The sequence below is a fragment of the Anas platyrhynchos genome, chromosome 7 (genome assembly GCF_047663525.1).
Source record: "Anas platyrhynchos isolate ZD024472 breed Pekin duck chromosome 7, IASCAAS_PekinDuck_T2T, whole genome shotgun sequence".
NCBI classification, from domain to species: Eukaryota; Metazoa; Chordata; class Aves; order Anseriformes; family Anatidae; genus Anas; species Anas platyrhynchos.
This window is the reverse complement of record NC_092593.1, coordinates 1355001-1374273: the sequence shown is the minus strand read 5'-3', so window position 1 is coordinate 1374273 and position 19273 is coordinate 1355001. Positions and strand designations below refer to the sequence as shown.

Sequence of the window (19273 nt, the reverse complement as noted above, 5' to 3'; positions counted from 1 at the left end):
TGCTAGGAAAGGGCACTCTTAAGGGAGTTTGCTCCTCGTTAAAGAAACAGAAGTCATAAAACAAAGAGCAATGGGAAAGGCTGTTGGTAAATATCAATGAACTGACAAAGGAGCCATCTTCCCAGAGTGCAGTGGCATAGCATTAGTGTCAATCATCTTTAACTTCTGTCAGATTTTTCACTCAAATCCCAGTGTTTTGGCAGGGTAGACTGAGCTTTACATCCAAACCCTTCTGTCAAGCAAAGATGATATTGTAAAATGCTGTGTTGTACAGTAATAATACCATTTACTGAGTCTATGGGTTGAGACTGAAATCTCTCGTCTGGGAGGCAGATTTCAGCTCAACTTCTACCCTGTCTCCTACTCTGCCTTTGCAGACAAAACAGAATTTTACTGCAAAAGGTTTTCTTTCAAATCTCGTATTAAATAAAAACTTTGTTAATATTCTAAAAAAATTCCAAAACAATTCCAGCTGTTCAGACAAAGACAATATACTTTACAGTAGGTTAGGTTCATAGGCAGATTAATAATACAGAGTGTCAGTGGGCAGGAAAACAAATGGTGCACATGATTGATGCTGTTTTCTTTCACAGGGCAGGAATTTGATGTCAAAGCCAAATGTGTTATCAATGCTACAGGACCTTTCACAGACTCTGTGCGCAAAATGGATGATCAAGAAGTACCAAACATCTGTCAGCCAAGTGCAGGCGTGCATATTGTGATGCCTGGTTATTACAGGTAACGATATTCAAAACCTAACCCATTTGTAACAATCTCTGCTGGTGTCTGTAATAAACAAGCTTGTGGAGACGCAGTTGTGGTTTTTATGGTAGACTGGAATGCTTTTTTCTCCTTCCTTTTTTTTTTTTTTTCTTTAAGAGAAGGTTCTGGCACTATGCCTATTAAAATACCAATTTTATCTAGTGAAAAAAGACTGAAGTCTTACAGTTTGTAGTTGAAGCTTACCAGGGCAGACGTGCTGTTGAAGCAGAAGGACATTTAGGCAGAGTATATGCCACAGACTTGTGAAAGGAAGCTTTTCTAATAATGGGTGGGTTGAGCGTACTGACTGCTTGTTCACCACCCCCCTCAGAAAACAAGTGTATAAAGCCTTCCAGAGAGGTTGCCACCTTCATGCAAAATTTTCTTTCCTATTTGTTATCAGACTCTCTAGGCAATGTAATCAGTAAACAGTACATCTGCTGTTACTCTGCCTCTAGTATTAGTCTATATCGACTCTACTCGTAGTAAATATGAATGCAGCATGTATGCAGCATAGTGTGTAGTGCAAAGTAGCATCAAACTGTACAGGGGTGCCGGCCCTCCCATGGCTGTTTTGGTGAAAAGGAACTATATTCCTCCACTGACCTTGTTACAGAAGAGGTTCCTGTGGCATTCCGTGCCACATACATGTACATGTAAGCCTTTTCAGTTGAAGCTCAAATAATACCTTTGGTTCCTGCAGTCATTAGTTTCCTATTGGCAATTTACACTTACAGACTTCAGTTAGTTCTGTTGATAGTGCACTGAGAATGATGCCTTCCATACGATCATTGCCCTCCTCTGTGAATACCAAATTAGATTTCCAGCGTACAAAATACTGTTGTCTAAGTTGTGCCAATAGGACATGACAACACACTATAAAACTGAGGCATTTTTGGCCATGTATATAATTATTCTTGTAGTCTCTTGTGTCTTTGCACATGAAAACCAGGAAATGACCTGGTAGTTGCTTTAAAGCACTAGCAGTGACAATAAATAGCTTGTAATCCCAGCTTCTTCGTATACTATGACAAGCATATGTACAATTATATGCTTTTAGTGTAGGGCCACAAAGTCAGTTTTTAAACTTTGAATCACTTTGTAGGTTCAAAGTCAAAGATTGCTTGGTATGCATGAGAGCTCTAATTTATGTATTTTGTAATTACCTAATAATTGTAATTAGTAACGTAGAGAATTCTTGTTCTCCTTGTTCCCCTGTGTATGTCAGCATGTGGGCATTACTTTTCTTGTAAAATAGTATCTGCCCACATACTGCCTCCGCAGTACAGCTGATGAAACAAAACTGTACAGAACTTCCTTTAAGTGGGGTAGCTTAATCCAAGGAACTGTATACTAAATAGAAAATACGCATGGTATTTAATCTCATTTGTATCACGTCTATATTCATGCTTGCCTTTGTCATAAACGTGTTATAGAACTTTGTCCTGAACTTGCACAAATTATATAACAGGTAGAGTTTTTTATATCTAAACACAGCTGCCGGCTGGGTTAAACCACGACACACAGTTAAGATTTTGTAAAATTAATGTTAACATTAACACATTAACCTCCTGTGGGATTCCTGCTCATTTGTTCTTCATCAATAGTCCCAGTATTCTTCTTCTCATTGTTTTAGTGTACACATCTATTCTAGTAGCTGCAACAACTTTCTTTCACTCACTGTTGTTTAAGTGCTTTGTCTGCCAAAATGAAAGAGGATTCTGGCTACCTTTGTTTAGACTGGCACATGTAGGGCAGGAGGTCTATGTATGCAGTGTTCCCTCTCACCCAACAAATTTCAGGTATTTCCAGTCTTCCTTAAATCTTCTGATCTACTTCACATTCTAGGTTCCAAATACATTTGTGTGCTAAACTTCAGATCTACTTTACTGAAATTTCACCTGTTTTCTATTTAGATTTGTGGTGTCTTGCTCAAATATTTCTTCCACTAGAAATCTTTAATGCTTCTGTTCAGCTCTTTAAAATGCCATATTCTAACATCCAGAACCGCATACTGACTTCAAGCTCAAAAGTTCAACTTTGTCCTTCATTTAAATAGTTTTAACTAATTTAGTAGTGTCTTACATTTTTATACTTATGTATAATTTAATAATCTGTTCTAAATATTGCCTCATTTGTCATGTACTCTGCATATTGTCCAATAAAGCTGCTGTTCTTTTTGAAAATGAAGCTTATATAAAGTAGTCATGCTCCAAACTCCTTCAGTTGTTTTAAGTCAACAGTTTTACTATTGCTCTGTCATTATTCACAAAGGGCTGAGTATTTTGATGCTTGGTCTGCTGTCAGAAACACTTCAGATCTGCCTGCGTTATACTCCTAGGCAGTGTCTATTTGCCACTATCGCTCTATATAAAGGTATTGCTTTCAATTTCATCTTAAAGTTTGCAGTCCTAATATTAGTAGTCTTAGTGGTCTTTAAAGAGCACTAGAGAAATTTTACAGTGGGTGATATTGTTATAGCTTGTACCATGTGGTCACATCAATTCCATAATTGTAGGAGTGTAAAAAAGTGTAGATTCAGAAGGTTTCAGTAGGTTCCTGGTATACAGCAGCATGATTCTGGACCAGGCAGTTTGTGGAATCTTTTTTTGGTGGCTCATTGGTTATTTAGCTAAGATGGAATACACATAGCAAAGGGAGATTGAGAGAGAACTTACTAGGATAGCCATTAAATCGGTAAGTGAATTGGCATATGGAAGACTGCTTCATCCTCTCTCATCGTTTGCTGTGTTACCCAACTGTAAATGCTTCAGTCCATAGGTGTTATGGTGAAACTTATTTTTAAGTCTTTACTGGTTTCTCTTTCATGGTTCTTACTTAAATCATATTAAAAAAAAAATCATACTTTTGAAAATGTCTAAAGCTATCTGAATATTCTGATACTGTATATTAAACCTCTAGTTTCCTGTCTCTAAATCAATAGCTTTTTCATTTTAAAAAGTAATCATTTGTCTGACGTGATTTACCTTTCACAAATCTGTGTTGACTTCCCCTATTAAATTGTACTTTTCCAACTGTATGCCTAAGCTGTCTATAAATATCATCTAAAAAATGTTCTAATATACATGCTATATATGAAATTTTCAGCTTCTCCTAGCCTTTCCAGATATTGAAAACTTACCTTCAGTAATCAGTTTAGATTTCCTAAAAATGAAATATTCAATGATTCAGCTTGTAGCTCTCTTAAATAGGTAATTCATATCCAACTGGGTCTCTGTCTACCTTCAGCTTATTGTGTGAGTAGTTATTTGAGTCCACTGAATTATTCCCCACCGGTGCTCCTTATCACTTAGATATGCTTCCTAAATCATCCATCCACTATCAGGAGTAGGTGCAGAGCCTGAAGATTGCTAAAACTGCAGATGTTTTTATGAGGACTTCAGCACCTAGAATCAAAATCAGCATCTTTCCTTTAAACAAAAACAAATAGAAAAAAAGGCAGCTTGAATATTCTCCTATATAGAAACTACTTTTGAAGTGTTTGTAGATGCCTTTTGTTTCCTGAAATATAACCAGTGCTATATAAGTGATGAAGATGATTTTCTTCATACATGTGGATTTTTGTGCTCTATCAGAAAACACTGATACATAAGTTAAAATCTCCTGCACAAAGAACTACTGTCTTTCATTAAACTGAAATGTTCTGTAGCATTGGTGGAAATGAGTGAAAAATCTCTGAATATTAGCATCCAATTAGCCTTTATGGAGGTGGTATCTTTTGCCTTTTTTCCACTCCAACCATGGTTCCTACTTCAGGAACACTATAGTGAGAGCTAGAGCTGGAACTACTTGGAATTTATTTCTTGCTCTGAATCCCTTGTGAGTCTGAGCTTCAGTTCCTGGTTGGTAAACTCAGAATGTAGAATCATAAGTTTACTGTTTTAATGTACTTGTAATGCTTATGACTTCAGTATTTCTGTTCTCATTTTTTTCTGCTTCTTGCTATTAATGTTGCCCTCCTACACCAATCTTTACTGCAAATATAGGTTATAAAAATCATTGGATTTTTGCACGTCTTATCTTCTCCCTAAATAGGTGACAAAAATTAATTGATAAATTGGGTTACTAATACGTGGTCTTAGACTTTTCTTGTTGCATACTTAGACCCATTGAAACTGAGCCAGAGTTCTGTTCTTCCATTTTAATGCATGCACTGTTTCAGCTTTAGCTTTCCTCTGTGGCGTTATATGTTGTCTTTTTTTGTTATTTATTTTAAAAGTAGCTATTCATTCCATAATATGAGTCTCAAGTAAATGCTATTTTGAAGTTTCCAGATCCTTCTATTTGAAGTTGGAGTAGCAAGATTTTCAAGAATAATTGGATATGGGAGGTGCCAGAGGTCTGATTGCTCTAAGGATGTGGCCTGCTAATTGCCTTAGGAAATCAGATTCCAGTGATCACATTAAAGGGCCTTATTTCTCACGTCTTCTGGGATTACCTTTTAAAGTTGGGTCACGGTGGCATACAAGATCTGATTTGACTTTTTAATCTTCTGATCCAAGAGCAAAGATAATGTTCTAATACTTAAAGGTGTACAGGAACAGATCTCTGGTGATGCCTGACTTGTTCATGTCCCTTCTTTATTTCAGCCCTGACAACATGGGGCTGCTTGACCCAGCCACCAGCGATGGTAGAGTGATTTTCTTCCTGCCGTGGGAGAAGATGACTATTGCAGGCACCACGGACAGCCCAACTGATGTTACGTCCCATCCGATACCAACAGAAGAAGATATAAACTTCATTTTGAACGAAGTGCGCAACTACCTTAGTGTTGATGTTGAAGGTAGGGCCTTGAGTTCTGGGTTTGCAGTGGGAGGGCTGGACCTGCAGTATTTCAGTTTGAATCAGTGCTGTCTGTCTAAAGCTTTGGTTCTTGTACATCTGATTCTGGTGGGACATAAGTGTCATCTTGATCTGTTTCAGAGCTATCAACGAGGCTTTTCCAGATATACTTGCTTTTCTTGGACTATTTAAATGGAAAGCAGTTGATATCTGCACATTCAGATTTCACATACCTCTCATCTAACTGGCAGTAGCTGTCCAGCTGTGCAGTCAAGTCATTCGGGGCTTTTTGTGTGGCAGATGAAAAGTTCTGTTGACATGGGTCAGTTCAGTCATACATCAATACAAGTGCATTGAATTAATACGCTTTTTGAATTAATACACTTTTCTTGAAGGACAAGTTGTTCTGACTTTGTCTTGCACCTTTGTCTTTATCTCCATTTTGTAGGCATCTTTTCTTAATTGCTCTTAATGATATGATAAATACCTAATAGTTTTTCAGTTGGAGGGGGAAGTATAATGGGCAGAAATGGGAATTTTTTTAAAAAAATCAGTTGGTGGTGGTGGTTCACCTCAGTAGCTGAGCTGAGAGCGTTTTTGTTGTAAGATGCTGGCTCATTTGGATGCAGAGTGCTTGTTTAAAGTGAGAGGCTTCTTTACTTTGTAGCGAGACTTTTTATACCAGTTCTGTGAAAGCATTTGTGCTGCTGTATTTCTGTTGTAATAGCAGCACTAAAAAAAAATAAATCTGAACAACACTATTTTCCAGGAATACTGCAATATCTTAGATTTAGGAAATTTGCTATCCAGCAGTTGGAAATGTTGGATTACTTGATTCCTGAAATGGATAATTGGTGGCTCTGTACTTTACAAAATTCACAAAAAAACGGTTTTCAGGAAATGTACCTTTAGGTTTCTTAAGCAGAAGTAGGTGTAAGCGTGGTAGGCCAGACAGGTAGCTGGTAACATTAAGACTGAATAAAGCAGAAATTTTGCACAGTATTTTACAGAAGTGCATTATGAAGTGTTTAATTTTTTTTGAATGAAACCTACCTAGGTGCATGCTGTTTTTCACATATGCAATTAGCAGTGTTTATAGATTGCCTGTTATTGAATTAACAACTGTGCTGGCCATATCAACTCACTGCAGACCTGCCTTTTTGCTGCCAGAGACAGTGCCAGGGTTATCAACTTACACAGGCTTGGATGTGTTCCAACTGTTTAATTATAGTGTCACGCATGCTGCTTTTTCTAGTTTCATTAGTTTATAAATGTAATATGGTATCTTATTTCTGTGATTAACACTTCATTTTGGCAGGTTAAACATGCTGGCAGAGCACCATTGATTTCTGAAATCTATTTTGTGTTCTTTGGGGGATATTTTTACACCCTGTTAATAAAAAAAATCAGTATTATTATTTTTATTATTACTTAATTATCAGTTATTTGAAAGTTTATTTCAAAAATGTTCTGGAGCTTCAATATAAAGTAAATTGTTGAATTTTTTACATCTTAAATTTAATAATCAAGAAAATTCCATTAAATTCTTAGTTACATGCTTTTATATATGTATATATAATAAAAAAAAAAAGTTGCTTTCAGAGGCTAGATTGCTTTCCTAAAATTGTTAAGGACTCTTTTTAACCACTTGTTGCCCTGAGGTTTTGTTCCTCCAAGTTCTCTGAAAAGTCAGGTTTGGCTTTAGGGATTGTAACTTGTAACTGGCAGGAAGCAGAGGGGTATGACTGAGAAGGGCAGGCTGTAAATGGCCATTTAGTCAGGTTTCTTGTGAAGAGTGAAAGTGCATCTGAAACAATAAGGTTGGGAAGGTAGCACTGGAAGAGGTGGCTGAGTGAGGACAGCGAGGGCTTCTGGATGGTTTGTGGCAAGTTAGCTGGGCCATTTGGGGTTGCTGTGCAGTAGCAAATGTCAAAGGTCTGGGTGAGGCAGAAGCTTAGGGGATGTGCTATAGCCTACCAGGTGCATATGTGCAATTGGACTTCTGACAGAGGCTCTAAATAAGAGATCACCTATCAAGAGGAAAATCTGGGAAAATAACTTACCTGCTATAGAAAAACCTTTAAAGTCCTAAAAGCAAATGTTATGTCCATGTGGAATGAGCATTATTTTGGTTTTTAAAATGCAACATAAGGACTATTCTGTTAGCAAAAGCAAGGACAAGATGTGGTGATAAGGTGGGGTTGGGTTGGGTTGGGTTTGGTGAGCTGATGAGAGAATTTGACAGCTGAATGTCTTGGCTGATCAGATCCCAGAATTTCCCTGTTCAGGTGAATTTTTAATCAGTGTGAAAAATGAACTTCTCTCTGACTGATTAGTCTGATAATGGTGTTGATACAGATTGGTGCAGTCCTTAGGAAAGCAATACACATCTGTTCATGACTGATTTTGGCTGATCTTTCCTCTGGACAGTGAGAAGAGGAGACGTGTTGGCAGCGTGGAGTGGCATTCGTCCTCTGGTCACAGACCCCAACTCCAAAGACACTCAGTCGATATCCCGGAATCACGTTGTTACTGTCAGTGACAGTGGCCTTGTCACAATAGCAGGTACTTGAAGATCATTTCAAGTATGGCTTTGGGCTTCCCCACTGTATTTTATGCAAAACTCTGTTCCAACAGGGTAATTCTTTGCATTCCTACAATCAGGTAATGATTGATCTGTGGCAGCGTGACTCTCTTGTTAGAATGAGTCTGGTAAGAATAATGTGGTATGCAAAATGTGTAGTACATTGCAACTTCATGATTTCCTTTGCTTTCCCTAAATAAAGAAGCAAATGTGTGATTACAGGTGGGAAGTGGACAACCTACCGAGCCATGGCACAGGATACCATTGATGCTGCTATTCAGGCACATGATCTGAATGCAGGTTCCAGCAAGACTATTGGGCTTCAATTACAAGGGGCTGAGGACTGGAGTCCCACTCTCTACATTAGGTTGGTACAGGACTACGGGCTTGAAAGTGAGGTAAGTCCTTGTTATTGCTTATGCTCTGATACTTCTGTGTTAGAGGGTTTTGTCTTTTCACTAAACACAGTACCTTCATAGTGTGTACTATGTGTCAGTGTGTATACTGTGTGTCTAAAATCTCTTAAGACCAGTAAGAGCTTTTCATCTGACTAGGGGAAGGATAGCTTTTCAAATAAATCAAAAAATAAATAAAAAGCCACCACACACACACATAAAAACCCACCTACTAATTGCTTGTCTTTTCTCTTAAACTGTCAAACACAATTTTTTCTTTCCCTTCCTCCTAATCTTCACTTTTTTCTGCTTTAAAATATTATGACACACTAGTGCTTATCTTCCTTAAGCCCAACAAAATCTATACTTTACATACAATCAGATTGTAGCAGAAGAGTTGAAGTATTGCTAGTCGTTTATATTACCTATGTAGTAGTATTAGTGCTGGTTTTACCCATTGACAGCATTAGCTGTTTCCTCCCACATGATCAAAATCTAATACTCTCTACAGCTTCTTTGTTATTAGTGATGAGAGAATTGACAAGAAAAAAAGGTATATATTTTATGTGCTTACAAAAGCATAATGAATTTTTCAATTCCACAGGTGGCTCAGCATCTAGCTTCTACCTATGGTGACAAGGCTTTTGAGGTAGCCAAAATAGCCCAAGTTACAGGAAAGAGATGGCCTATTGTTGGAAAACGCCTTGTGTCTGAATTTCCTTACATTGAAGCTGAGGTATGTAGGAAAAACTACCTAATACTCTGAGTGATTTCTTTGGAAACAAGCAGGTTCTACTGCAGGTCCATCTCACTCTGAAAAGCACTTTTGTAAGTCCTTTCCTTTAAGGTCCAGATTTTTTTCTTTTTTTTCACTTCCCCTGAGCATGCTTATTTCTATATAGATAGACAGATAAATGGTTAAATATATTAAATACATTGCATATTACATTATACATTTATATTCAATATATGCTCATCTGTGTTTTTTCCCCCTTGTCTTACTATTTAGGTCATCTATGGTGTAAAAGAATATGCCCGCACTGCTGTGGATATGATTTCCCGACGGACTCGCTTGGCCTTCCTGAATGTTCAGGCTGCTGAGGAAGCTCTACCAAGAATTGTAGATATAATGGGCAAAGAACTTAACTGGAGTGAACAGAAAAAAAAGGTACAAAGGGCCTTTTTCATCTAGAAGTCTTATTTTTTCTTCAGTAGTTTCCATGTTGACAGTCTAAATTAGTTGAATAGAAAACTTCAATGATGCTTTCTTCCTGAGAGAATGATTCACTTGGTGTATTTCATTCTAAAGTCTTCATAAAAATAGCTGTGAAATGCATTGGTATCGGCCAAGGGGTGGAGAGAAAGTGAAGATCTGTATCCTGTTGTTCTTCTAAAAATGAAGCAGCCTTGGTGTTAATATTTCAACATGAATAGGATAGTATGTTCAGTGACACTTCTCAACAGGTCCATCGTAGAAGAGGAGAATTTTGCAATTCGTATCACTCCTTTCTGTCTGCTGTGTCTTTTGAAAAGTGCTGATACTGAGTTTACTACCATTCTCTGGCCTAAATTATTTTTAAGGCCACTGTTTGCTTCCTTTGTCCCAGTAGTTCAGTGCTCGAGCATACTGTAGGACTGGCTCATCTCATTTTACTTGCTGTGCTGATAACGTGGCTGTCTATTTGAGATAGCCTTTGTGTGCCTGCTCTGTAGTTAATGAGCTTAGTTCAGATGTCTTACCTTAAATGAAGGCACCCGATACCCATGCATTGAGTCACACCCTACATCCCTACTTAGAATTCCACAAACCATCAAAATCTTTGTCTCCAATCCTAGATGTAGACATCCTGTTGCTTTGGGGCTGAAGGGTAACTTGCGTGTTTATACTGAAGTATGTAAGATCAGAAGATCAACTAAACTATTCCAGACTGTCTTCAAGAGCAAGTCTCTGCTAGATGAAGCAGTTCATATTCATGTGCCTAGGAGTCTTTCCCTGTTACTGCAGCCATTACTCAGTATGCTTACACTTGTTTGTAATCTGTGCTGTGGCTTTTCACGGTGATGTTCTTTGTGGCAGATGCTTGCATTACTATCTTAGAACACTGTTTGGTGTACCCATAGCTGTAGAAAAGAACCATGCTCTACAGTACTTCATGAGATATAATTTGGTTTAAAAACCTTGCATGGAACTCCCAGGTAACAGATTAATATTATTACCATGAAAAACTGAAACAAAGAACATGCCTGATGTTGAGACTCGTGGTTTTTGAAAGATAAGTGAAATATTGTGATATCAGCTGTGTTAAATGGCATTTTGTTGGCCTCATCTGCAAGTACTGTTCTTAATGAATTAAATAGATACTCCATATGTGACTGAAGGCATGCCATGATCCTAAAAGCATTTACACCGTAATTAGAAGCCTTTTTTAGGCTTGATACTTCTTTGAAAGACTAAAAGTTGACAAAGATGAACTTCTTTTAATACTTTTCAGCTACCATCTGCTTAATTGTTGGACCTTAGGTAAACTGTTGTTACGTGGAAAGAGCAAATAAAGTACTAAGTTTTAAAAATAACTGTGTAGGGACTTACTATTCCTCAGATATAAAGACAGTTTTTTCTCATTTGTCATAGGAAGAACTTGAAGCTGCTAAAAAGTTTCTGTATTACGAAATGGGCTACAAAGTAAAATCAGATCAATTAACAGACAGCTCTGAAATCACTCTAGTGCCTTCAGATATTGAAAGGTAAGTAAAATAAGAGTTCCCTATGTTGCTAGGAGTTAATACCATCGAACATAGTTTTTGCCCGCTGATAATCGTTATCTTGCAGGTACAAGAAGCGATTCCATATGTTTGACAAGGACAAGAAAGGTTTTATTACTATACTGGATGTGCAGCGTGTCTTGGAGGTAAACTTTCCTTGTGTTCTTTTGGTTTCCTTCTTAAGCCTCTTACCTGCGTTGCAGTGTGGTATAAGTCATACTGAGCAATGCAATTGATGCTTCTGTGTTTTGTTTTGTGTTTTTTTTTGACTAGAGCATCAGTGTACAAATTGATGAAAAAACACTTCATGATATTCTAAATGAAGTAGATCTGAACAAAAATGGACAGGTTGAGCTCATTGAGTTTCTCCAGGTAGGTATTTCTTTGAAAAAAGTTGTAGATTTAACAAACAAAGGCATAGGTATTTTTCCCCTCTATTCTGAAGAGCTGGGTTGGAGAGGAGGTAAATGATGCTTGGGTAACATGATAGTATTGATGCTGTTTGCCAGATTGCAAGACAAAAATGACACACAGCCAGTTCCAGGCAACTGTAAAATCCTTGTATTTTATTCCTGTGCAGAAACAATTAGACCCAAAGAACAGGTCCAATTTTCCAAGTATACCGCAATACAGGTCTGATTTTGGTTTTCAATACAGAAATGATACTTAAGTATACTGAAAGTAAGACAGTTGTCTATCAGAGGGTACGTTGTGGTTATGCACCCTGACGTTTAACTAAGCCAGTTAAAATGATTAAAGTATTCAAAATAGCTTAGAAAGTACTAAAGAAGTTTACGGTTAAGGTACATCCAGTCCATATTACTCCATTTCAGCTCCTGGGTTGATAAACAATACCTTCATTTGTATGAAAGATATTACATTGACAACCTGTACATCTGCTTTTTGCAGGGATTTAAAATAAGAAAATTAAAGGTGCTACTGAAATGTTTGTTCACCCAGCTCCTCTAGCATATGCAGGATGCCAGTTAGCTTTGTTTTTGTAGAGTTTTTCTTGGTGTGGTATTTCAAGTGACTGCCATGTCTTTCCTACATGGTGGCAATGATGAATGCCGAACATGAGATAAATTAATGCTGGGGATTTTGGTCAATGTCAGCCCTTTCTTCACTGTGTCAAGTTAAACAAACAAGATCAAGGCAAAGGAAATGGTAATTGTCTCTCTTGAGATGAGCTGTAGATAAGACGAGCATTGTTGAATCTAAATGCAGAAAATTTTCACAGGTTGTGTCCAGCATTAGAAAAAAAAGACTGTTTATTTGCTTAAAATGTGACAATTCAGCTGGGTAACTGGAATGTACTTTTAAAAATGGATATATATATATATTTATATATATATATAATATCCCAGAACCGTCTTATTGAAATATAAGAGAGAATCATAGCTGATTGTCTGGCTATTGAGAAGGGTCTCCCTCTTACATTGCTTTGCATAAGAAAACTTACAATTAGAGTGGGGAAAAACCTACACCACTGACTGTAATGACTGTGTTAAACTATAATTTGGTTAGTTTGGATACACTGTGGTTAAGTCAAAGCAACCAGCAATTAATGTCTGCTGTGGATTTGTCTGTGGTGGCTTTGTTTTTTTTGCTTTACTCTGATAACAGTCTCATTAGGGGTTGCCTATCCAAAGTCATAATACCTCTAAAATACAAATGACAAGTCACTGTTTTGTTGTAGTTTCGAAGTTAGTTTTTTTTTTTTAATTGTGCAATTATTTGGCTACTGGCTTCTCTTTGAGAAGAAAATGTTCCTAAACATTTCCTAATGTAAGCTGTATTTAAAGCTGATGACTGGCACCGCAGTAAGGGTCACTTGCGCCCATGCGCTCCCTTCCTGCAGGGGCAGGGAGCAGCACGCAGGGAGCTGCTGAGCAGGAGTGAGCTAGGAAGTGCGGTGACAACGTTAGCAGGAGGTTGCCATGGAAGGAACAAAATACGCTAAATGTTTGTTTAATTTTTTAATGGATCTGTTAAGTCAGCTCCCAATACTTTTGTGTTTGCTCTCTGAAAACTTTCAAGTAATTACATTGTACTGCCAGAATGCTTGTGGAAAGCAGTGTGCAAATATTTGTGGACGTTCATATTAGAGTATGGGAACATGTTGTCCCGGGGTGGCGGCGTTGCTTTCCAGGTGGTGAGCAGAGCAATGCCAAGTGGTCTCCTTGGCCCAGCTGCAAGCTGCCAGTGTGCTGGTCGTGGGGAACCGCTCTCAGCAGCCACTGGTGTTTGGAGGGGTCTCACAAATAGAAAGCAGGCCAAATTGATCAGTGTCTAACAGGTCATTCCAATTTACAGTTTTAGCAATGAATTTTCTCCTGCTGGCATCTATTTATTTTTTGACCATTGTACCACCTGTCTTACCACAATGGTTGCTTTTCGGAAGGCTTGCATACCAAGTTTTCATGGCAGTGCCAGAGGGATCAGAGATATTTTTGTCCAGTCTCCTCCCTGAAGAGCATGCAGTATAGCTGGACAAGCCACCCCCGAGGCTGGTCATGGAGTGTCTGTGAAGCAGAGCGGATTAGGTGTAACAGCAACGCCACTCCTAGAGCCTTGTTAGCGTCTGCAGGGACCTCTTCGGAAGCAGGAAGGGAGGCAGGGGAGAATAATGCTAAGTCTGAGCGATGCTGGACTGCCCTTGCTGCCTGTAGCTGCTCTCTTGCAGCAGGTCTGTGCTGCCCATCCTCCTACCTCTGCCTTTCCTCAGGCTGCACGGGGTAACCAAAAGGCCTCCAAAAGGCATGGAAGTTCTTCCAGCCTGGCTGTGCCTCCCCTTCCTGAGTAATCATTCCTGTTTTGACAGTGTTGATAGCACTTTTCAATAGGTCCAGCTGCAGATATAATACTTCCCTATAGAAGGGAAGAAATCTGAAGGAGTCCAAGCACTCAATGGGAGTAAGAAATTGCATTTTGTAAGTGCCAATTGCTTTCCACAGTAGTCTTTGACAAGCTGACTGCATGTAATTTCAAGTCTAATGCTCACTTTATCCATGGGATAAAAAAGAATTAACTAAAATCTTAGCACTAGTGTGTGTTCGGTAAGGTAGAGCTGAGTCCAGTTTCAAGGACTTAAAGGCAAATTAGTTTTAAAAGTCTATAAAAATTTGGATTTGAAAGAACTGTGGAAGTCAAGTACGCTACCTCTACAAAGAAGAGCATGTGAGTGAAAGGGTATAGTCCAGGGTCAGGAGCGGATCAGGAACTGTGTTCTTCTGTAAGTTTCCATCAGATTTTTTTTAAAAAAAGGGAAAGAAAAAAAAAAGGTGGTGGGAGGAGCCTGTGAAATAGATGGGTTATCCTACCTTTTTTAAATGCCACTGGAAAAAAAATGGTGTTAATGGACACCTGCACTATTACTTCAAATTGGATCACAACTGGTGTTTCTGTTTCCACTCAGTCCTGGCCAAAACTTTATTTACATTTTCCAGAAATATCAACTGAGCTTTGAGGGGGGTCTTTGAAACTATGCAGCAGTTCTGCTTTATATGTGGAAGAATCAGTTTTGTATCTACATTGACACTTGCCCCTGGCTCTTGGGCAAACTGATCAGCTCAGCCATGGTTTACCCGGGAGCTGTGCTGGTGCCCAAGGGGCAGGACATCCCGTGATGTTTGCACATCTCTCATGTGGAGGAGGTGGTAGCACGGCTGGGGCTGCACCATCTGCCTCTGCTCTTTGTCTTGCAGATAAGTTAACAGGATGCTCTCCGTGTTGTTTCTTTCAGCTCATGAGTGCCATTCAGAAGGGCCATGTGTCTGGAAGCCGGCTGGCTGTCCTCATGAAGACTGCCGAAGAGAACTTGGGCCAGAGAGTGGTGATCCCTGTGGACCGCAGCGGTGGAGGGCTGTAGCTCGAGCACAGCCTCTGCTCGCGGCCGCGGCTAACGGGTATGCGTGGCTGCATCTCTGCTGAAAACATTCCAGTGCTTTCGACTGTCCTTGCTTGTTCAAGGTGACTGGTATTTGTCCATTGGTGTAGCATTTACAAAAATACACTGGTGCACTTGTTTTACTAATGATTTTCTGTACAGCTCTTAACACTCCAACATGTGGCCTTTCGGATTGGGTATGCTTTAGACGTAGAAGTTTATTAACAAGAAGCTGGAATGCAGTCCAGAAAGATCTGGGTGCACACAAACACGTGTGCACGTGCTGCCTTGTTCATTAACTTCTATACCACCTTTACCTTTAAAGAAAAAGTGAATCCTGCCTTTAAGGAAAGCATTGCGTTGAGATTTGCAAATATGCTTTTAATACTTAAAAGCTGCAGGGCTGTCCACTTCAACAAAGATCAGTAGAGGGAAAGCTGATGTTCTGGCTTCGAGACAATATCACAAAAGGAACAGAACAATTCAGTAAAGAACTGTCAGGAGTATTTATACTGCCTTCCATTGACGGTAGGTTTTGCTCTTTTTGAGTGTTTTGTTATTTCTGTGGTATCTATACTTAGCAAGACACAAGTATCAGCAGTATGAAGCTGGAAAACTACAACACACCTCAGTTGATCATCCAAACTAATAATTCAGTTAACACTAGAGGATGGCTTTCCTTTCTCCCATCTTAATAAGAATAAGCTTCCTTTAATAAATAGCATTGTCTAACAGGTGGCATTTTATGCTGTGAAGTGCTTTGTACTGTTTCCAGTTTGGGACAAACATTGGTCCTATGTAGAACATGGCAGTTTTGATAACTCAAGTTTTTATTTAAAAACTCAAAGTCACGCAGTAAAATTTGTTTTGCATTCCACTAAATTTTCTGCAAAAGTGAAAGGGCTATTTTTCTACAGATTAATGTAAAGATAAGAAAAATAAATAAAAAATTAGGACTACTCACTTGATCTGTTTTCAACAGCGTTGCAACTGGCTGTTTGCCTTTCTGCTAGGTCGACTAAATTCAAGATCAAATGGAAGATTCTTGCCTGATGTAGAACAAGGAAGGAAAAACAAGAGTGGTTTATTGATCAACTTATTCTGTTATGTTTGAGTATAAATACCAGTTCACAACTCAAAAACCTCCGTTCTAAGGGGTCAGAATTTCTGCTTATGTGAAATCTGATATTTGAACTGCTGTCACCACTTTTACTAATGAAAAACATCAGCACAGTAACACAGCAAAGATTATTTCTGTATTTAAAAGGGAAAATGATTGTCCAAATGAAATGGAGAGGCTGAGGAATATTAGTATATAGTATAATAAGCACAGATGTTTGCAGCTGTAGAGGCAGAGTCCTTTTAATAAAATAATTTAAAAAAAGTCAAATGTTTTTGAAACCTTCAAAAAAAAAAAGTGAGGGCAAGCCTCATCTGTAATTCTGTAAATTAGTATATTTCTTTTAGTCCAAGCAATTGGTAAAATCTCTCCAGGTTTATTTCTGGAAATATTGGGTAAAATGCCTTTAACTGATTTTTTGCATGTTAAATTAAATTTAACTGAAATTTCAGCTGCCTGAAAATGCAGATGTTGTTAAGGGGTTCTGACTCTTGCTTTGAGTCCTGTACAAGCTAGGCACAGTCTATGTGAATGACGAGTTAGCACATTTGACAGCATAAGAAACATTTTTATGAATGAAAGGGTTTGTTTCTGTGGTACTGTAAACTTTCTTGAAATATATTCTAGTTTATTCAAGTAAGTATGCTAATGTTTGGCACAGCTTCACATTACCAAAACCCTTCTCAAATAAGAACACAATAAGATTTTACATACGTTGCAGGCTTGGATGGAAATGGATATACAATACACAGGTTATTTTGGTTCAGTGAGTAGGAGCCAGGTAAGGAGGGAAGTGGTTTAGGATACTGTTGTTAATTTAAAATAAAAATAAAAATTGTAATGAGACCTTTTCTAGGCCACAAAAAGAAAAATATTTAATCTTCATCATCCCTTGTATTGTATAAAGAAAACTCCTCTCCCACTCCTCTGTAAGTGGCACTGTTAAGAATTAATAATATGAGTTTCCCTGTGAAGCCAGGATTTTCTGCTTTGTACCCAAAGTATATTTTGTTCTATTGTTTCAGTAATACTGCATACAGAACGTGACTTTGGGATTTTCTTGGCTATATGTGTGTCCTCCGATATGAATGTGCTTTGCATCTTAGGCACTTTACTGTCATGGATCTCTTTGTATGGCACAGCAAGATCTTGTATGACTGCCTTGTGTAAAGAGAAGATTGTGTGTGTTGCTTAAAACAACTGAATATATACATGGAAAAAAAAATCTAGAACCGTTTATTTCATCACTTTGCATTTGTTTTTGGGAAAGCTTTTCTTGTTCGTTGGCTTTTCTGTTTTTTTCTCTTTTTTTTTTTTTCCATGTGAATGTACTGCTGAAACAGTTGTTGTAGATGTCACTGTCATGCATTGTTTGGATCCCAGGTGGAAAAATAGTGTTGTGACTTCTGAGGAGGGAGCTGGGTTTCTGGAAGGGGGCGTTTTGTTTATGCAATAAGCTGCATGACGGGGGGAGCGCGGGTACATGCGCGTGTGTATAAATACACATACGCACACTGCATGTTTTACATGTGGCACTTAACGTATTTTGTTAAGTTATTGTTCTAGACTGAACTGTTAAATACTGTGTTTGAGGCTGGGTTGTCATTTTTATAACTGTCTTGGTGTTTTACTGCCATTATTTATTACTTTTGATATACAGAATGAGCCGCATGCATTTATAGAGCAATAAGAGGATGTATTTAATGTGCCTTGTTTTTAACTGAGTAAGAACTGAAAGCATGAATCAATAAAACTGAATAAAAATGGTCCGTTCACTGGCAGTTTATGGCAGTTACAGAAACAACTTCTGCTAGCCTTGAAAAAGTTTATTTTTAAAAGACAGACATTCAAATAGATGCTTCTTAGGAAACATGACATGATTGTGTTCGTGTTTTCCCATTTTAGCTCAGAATTTAGCACTTTGTAGTTTAAAAATGAAAATGAGGAGTTAACACAGCACTTTAGCATTCTCGGGACGTAGAAGCTGTGTGCGTTTGCTGATGACACGCAGGGTAAGGAATTCTGCACGGCCGTCTTGTGCTAAAATTACAGCCAGCCAATTGTGTCTGGCTTTTTTTTTTTCTGCAACAAAATCCAAGGCAAGTGTTCCTTTGCACACTGATGAATTTTATCATAACTAAAATCAATAGAAATGAATGGAAGAGATTTCATAATCCATTTTGATCATTTCATGTGTCAAGTTAGTCCAGGGTTGCCATGTGTTGATAAATGTTCCAGCAGAAAAAATGCTATATATTTTCATTGTCAGTAAATCAGTAAAGCTGTTATCAGTTTTAACACAAATTTTATAATCTCCATATTATTTTATAGGTTTTAATTTATACTTCTAATAGGGATATTCCACGATTGCAGTAGCTGTGCTGAGCAGAGGGGGTTTTGTATGTGCAGCCAGAATAGCTCCCCTCCATATCCCCCCCCCCCCCCCCCCCGAAATAAACAGGGCTGATACCTCTGGAGCGTAATTACAAAGATTATGAATTTTAGCTCATCTGTGGTGTGTAATATGTCAGAAAATGATGGCTGTAGTCATCTTTATCTCAAATATTTTGCAGCGCTTGGGTCATGCTCCTGAATTTTGCTACTCAACACCAAACTTGTACTGAAATGGAGCCTCTCTAGAGCAGTATTTTGGGACTGGGCTCCCTGTCTTTGCATCACTTCATTCAGTGTTTAAAAATCCTGATCTATTGCAACTTATGCTCACTTGTGCACTGCAGCCCGTTTTAGAAATACAATACAGAATATCATAGCGACATTAATATTAAAGCGTTGATGCTTGAACTGGGTGTTTCCCGTGTCAAATATGAACTGATTGCATCTGTTGAGGAGAGAAAACAGTCTTCTGTAAGGATGACTCTTGGCTGCTAAGTGTTGTTCCTCCTCACTGAAAATGAGGGGCTTTCAGACTTGTGCTCTGCCTCCAGCTCGTTGTCCTT

At 38.3% G+C, this 19273-nt stretch overlaps 1 protein-coding gene across 6 annotated transcripts in view; it reads left to right on the top strand.

Annotated features, from left to right (window-relative positions):
- Positions 1-18083, top strand: part of GPD2 (glycerol-3-phosphate dehydrogenase 2) — a 58153-nt gene extending 40070 nt beyond the window's left edge. For 4 of the 6 annotated variants that reach the window (XM_027457836.3, XM_027457834.3, XM_027457838.3 and 1 more), the window contains 10 exons: positions 594-738; positions 5373-5566; positions 7996-8130; positions 8372-8547; positions 9149-9280; positions 9554-9712; positions 11177-11289; positions 11375-11453; positions 11581-11679; positions 15053-18083. In XM_027457836.3, the coding sequence (XP_027313637.1) occupies positions 594-738; positions 5373-5566; positions 7996-8130; positions 8372-8547; positions 9149-9280; positions 9554-9712; positions 11177-11289; positions 11375-11453; positions 11581-11679; positions 15053-15178 (1358 nt within the window). In that variant the 3' untranslated portion in view covers positions 15179-18083. The remainder of the gene's footprint in view (positions 1-593; positions 739-5372; positions 5567-7995; positions 8131-8371; positions 8548-9148; positions 9281-9553; positions 9713-11176; positions 11290-11374; positions 11454-11580; positions 11680-15052) is intronic. The other 2 variants (XM_027457842.3, XM_027457840.3) reach the window with 2 other exon arrangements.
- The last annotated feature ends 1190 nt before the right edge of the window (positions 18084-19273 follow it).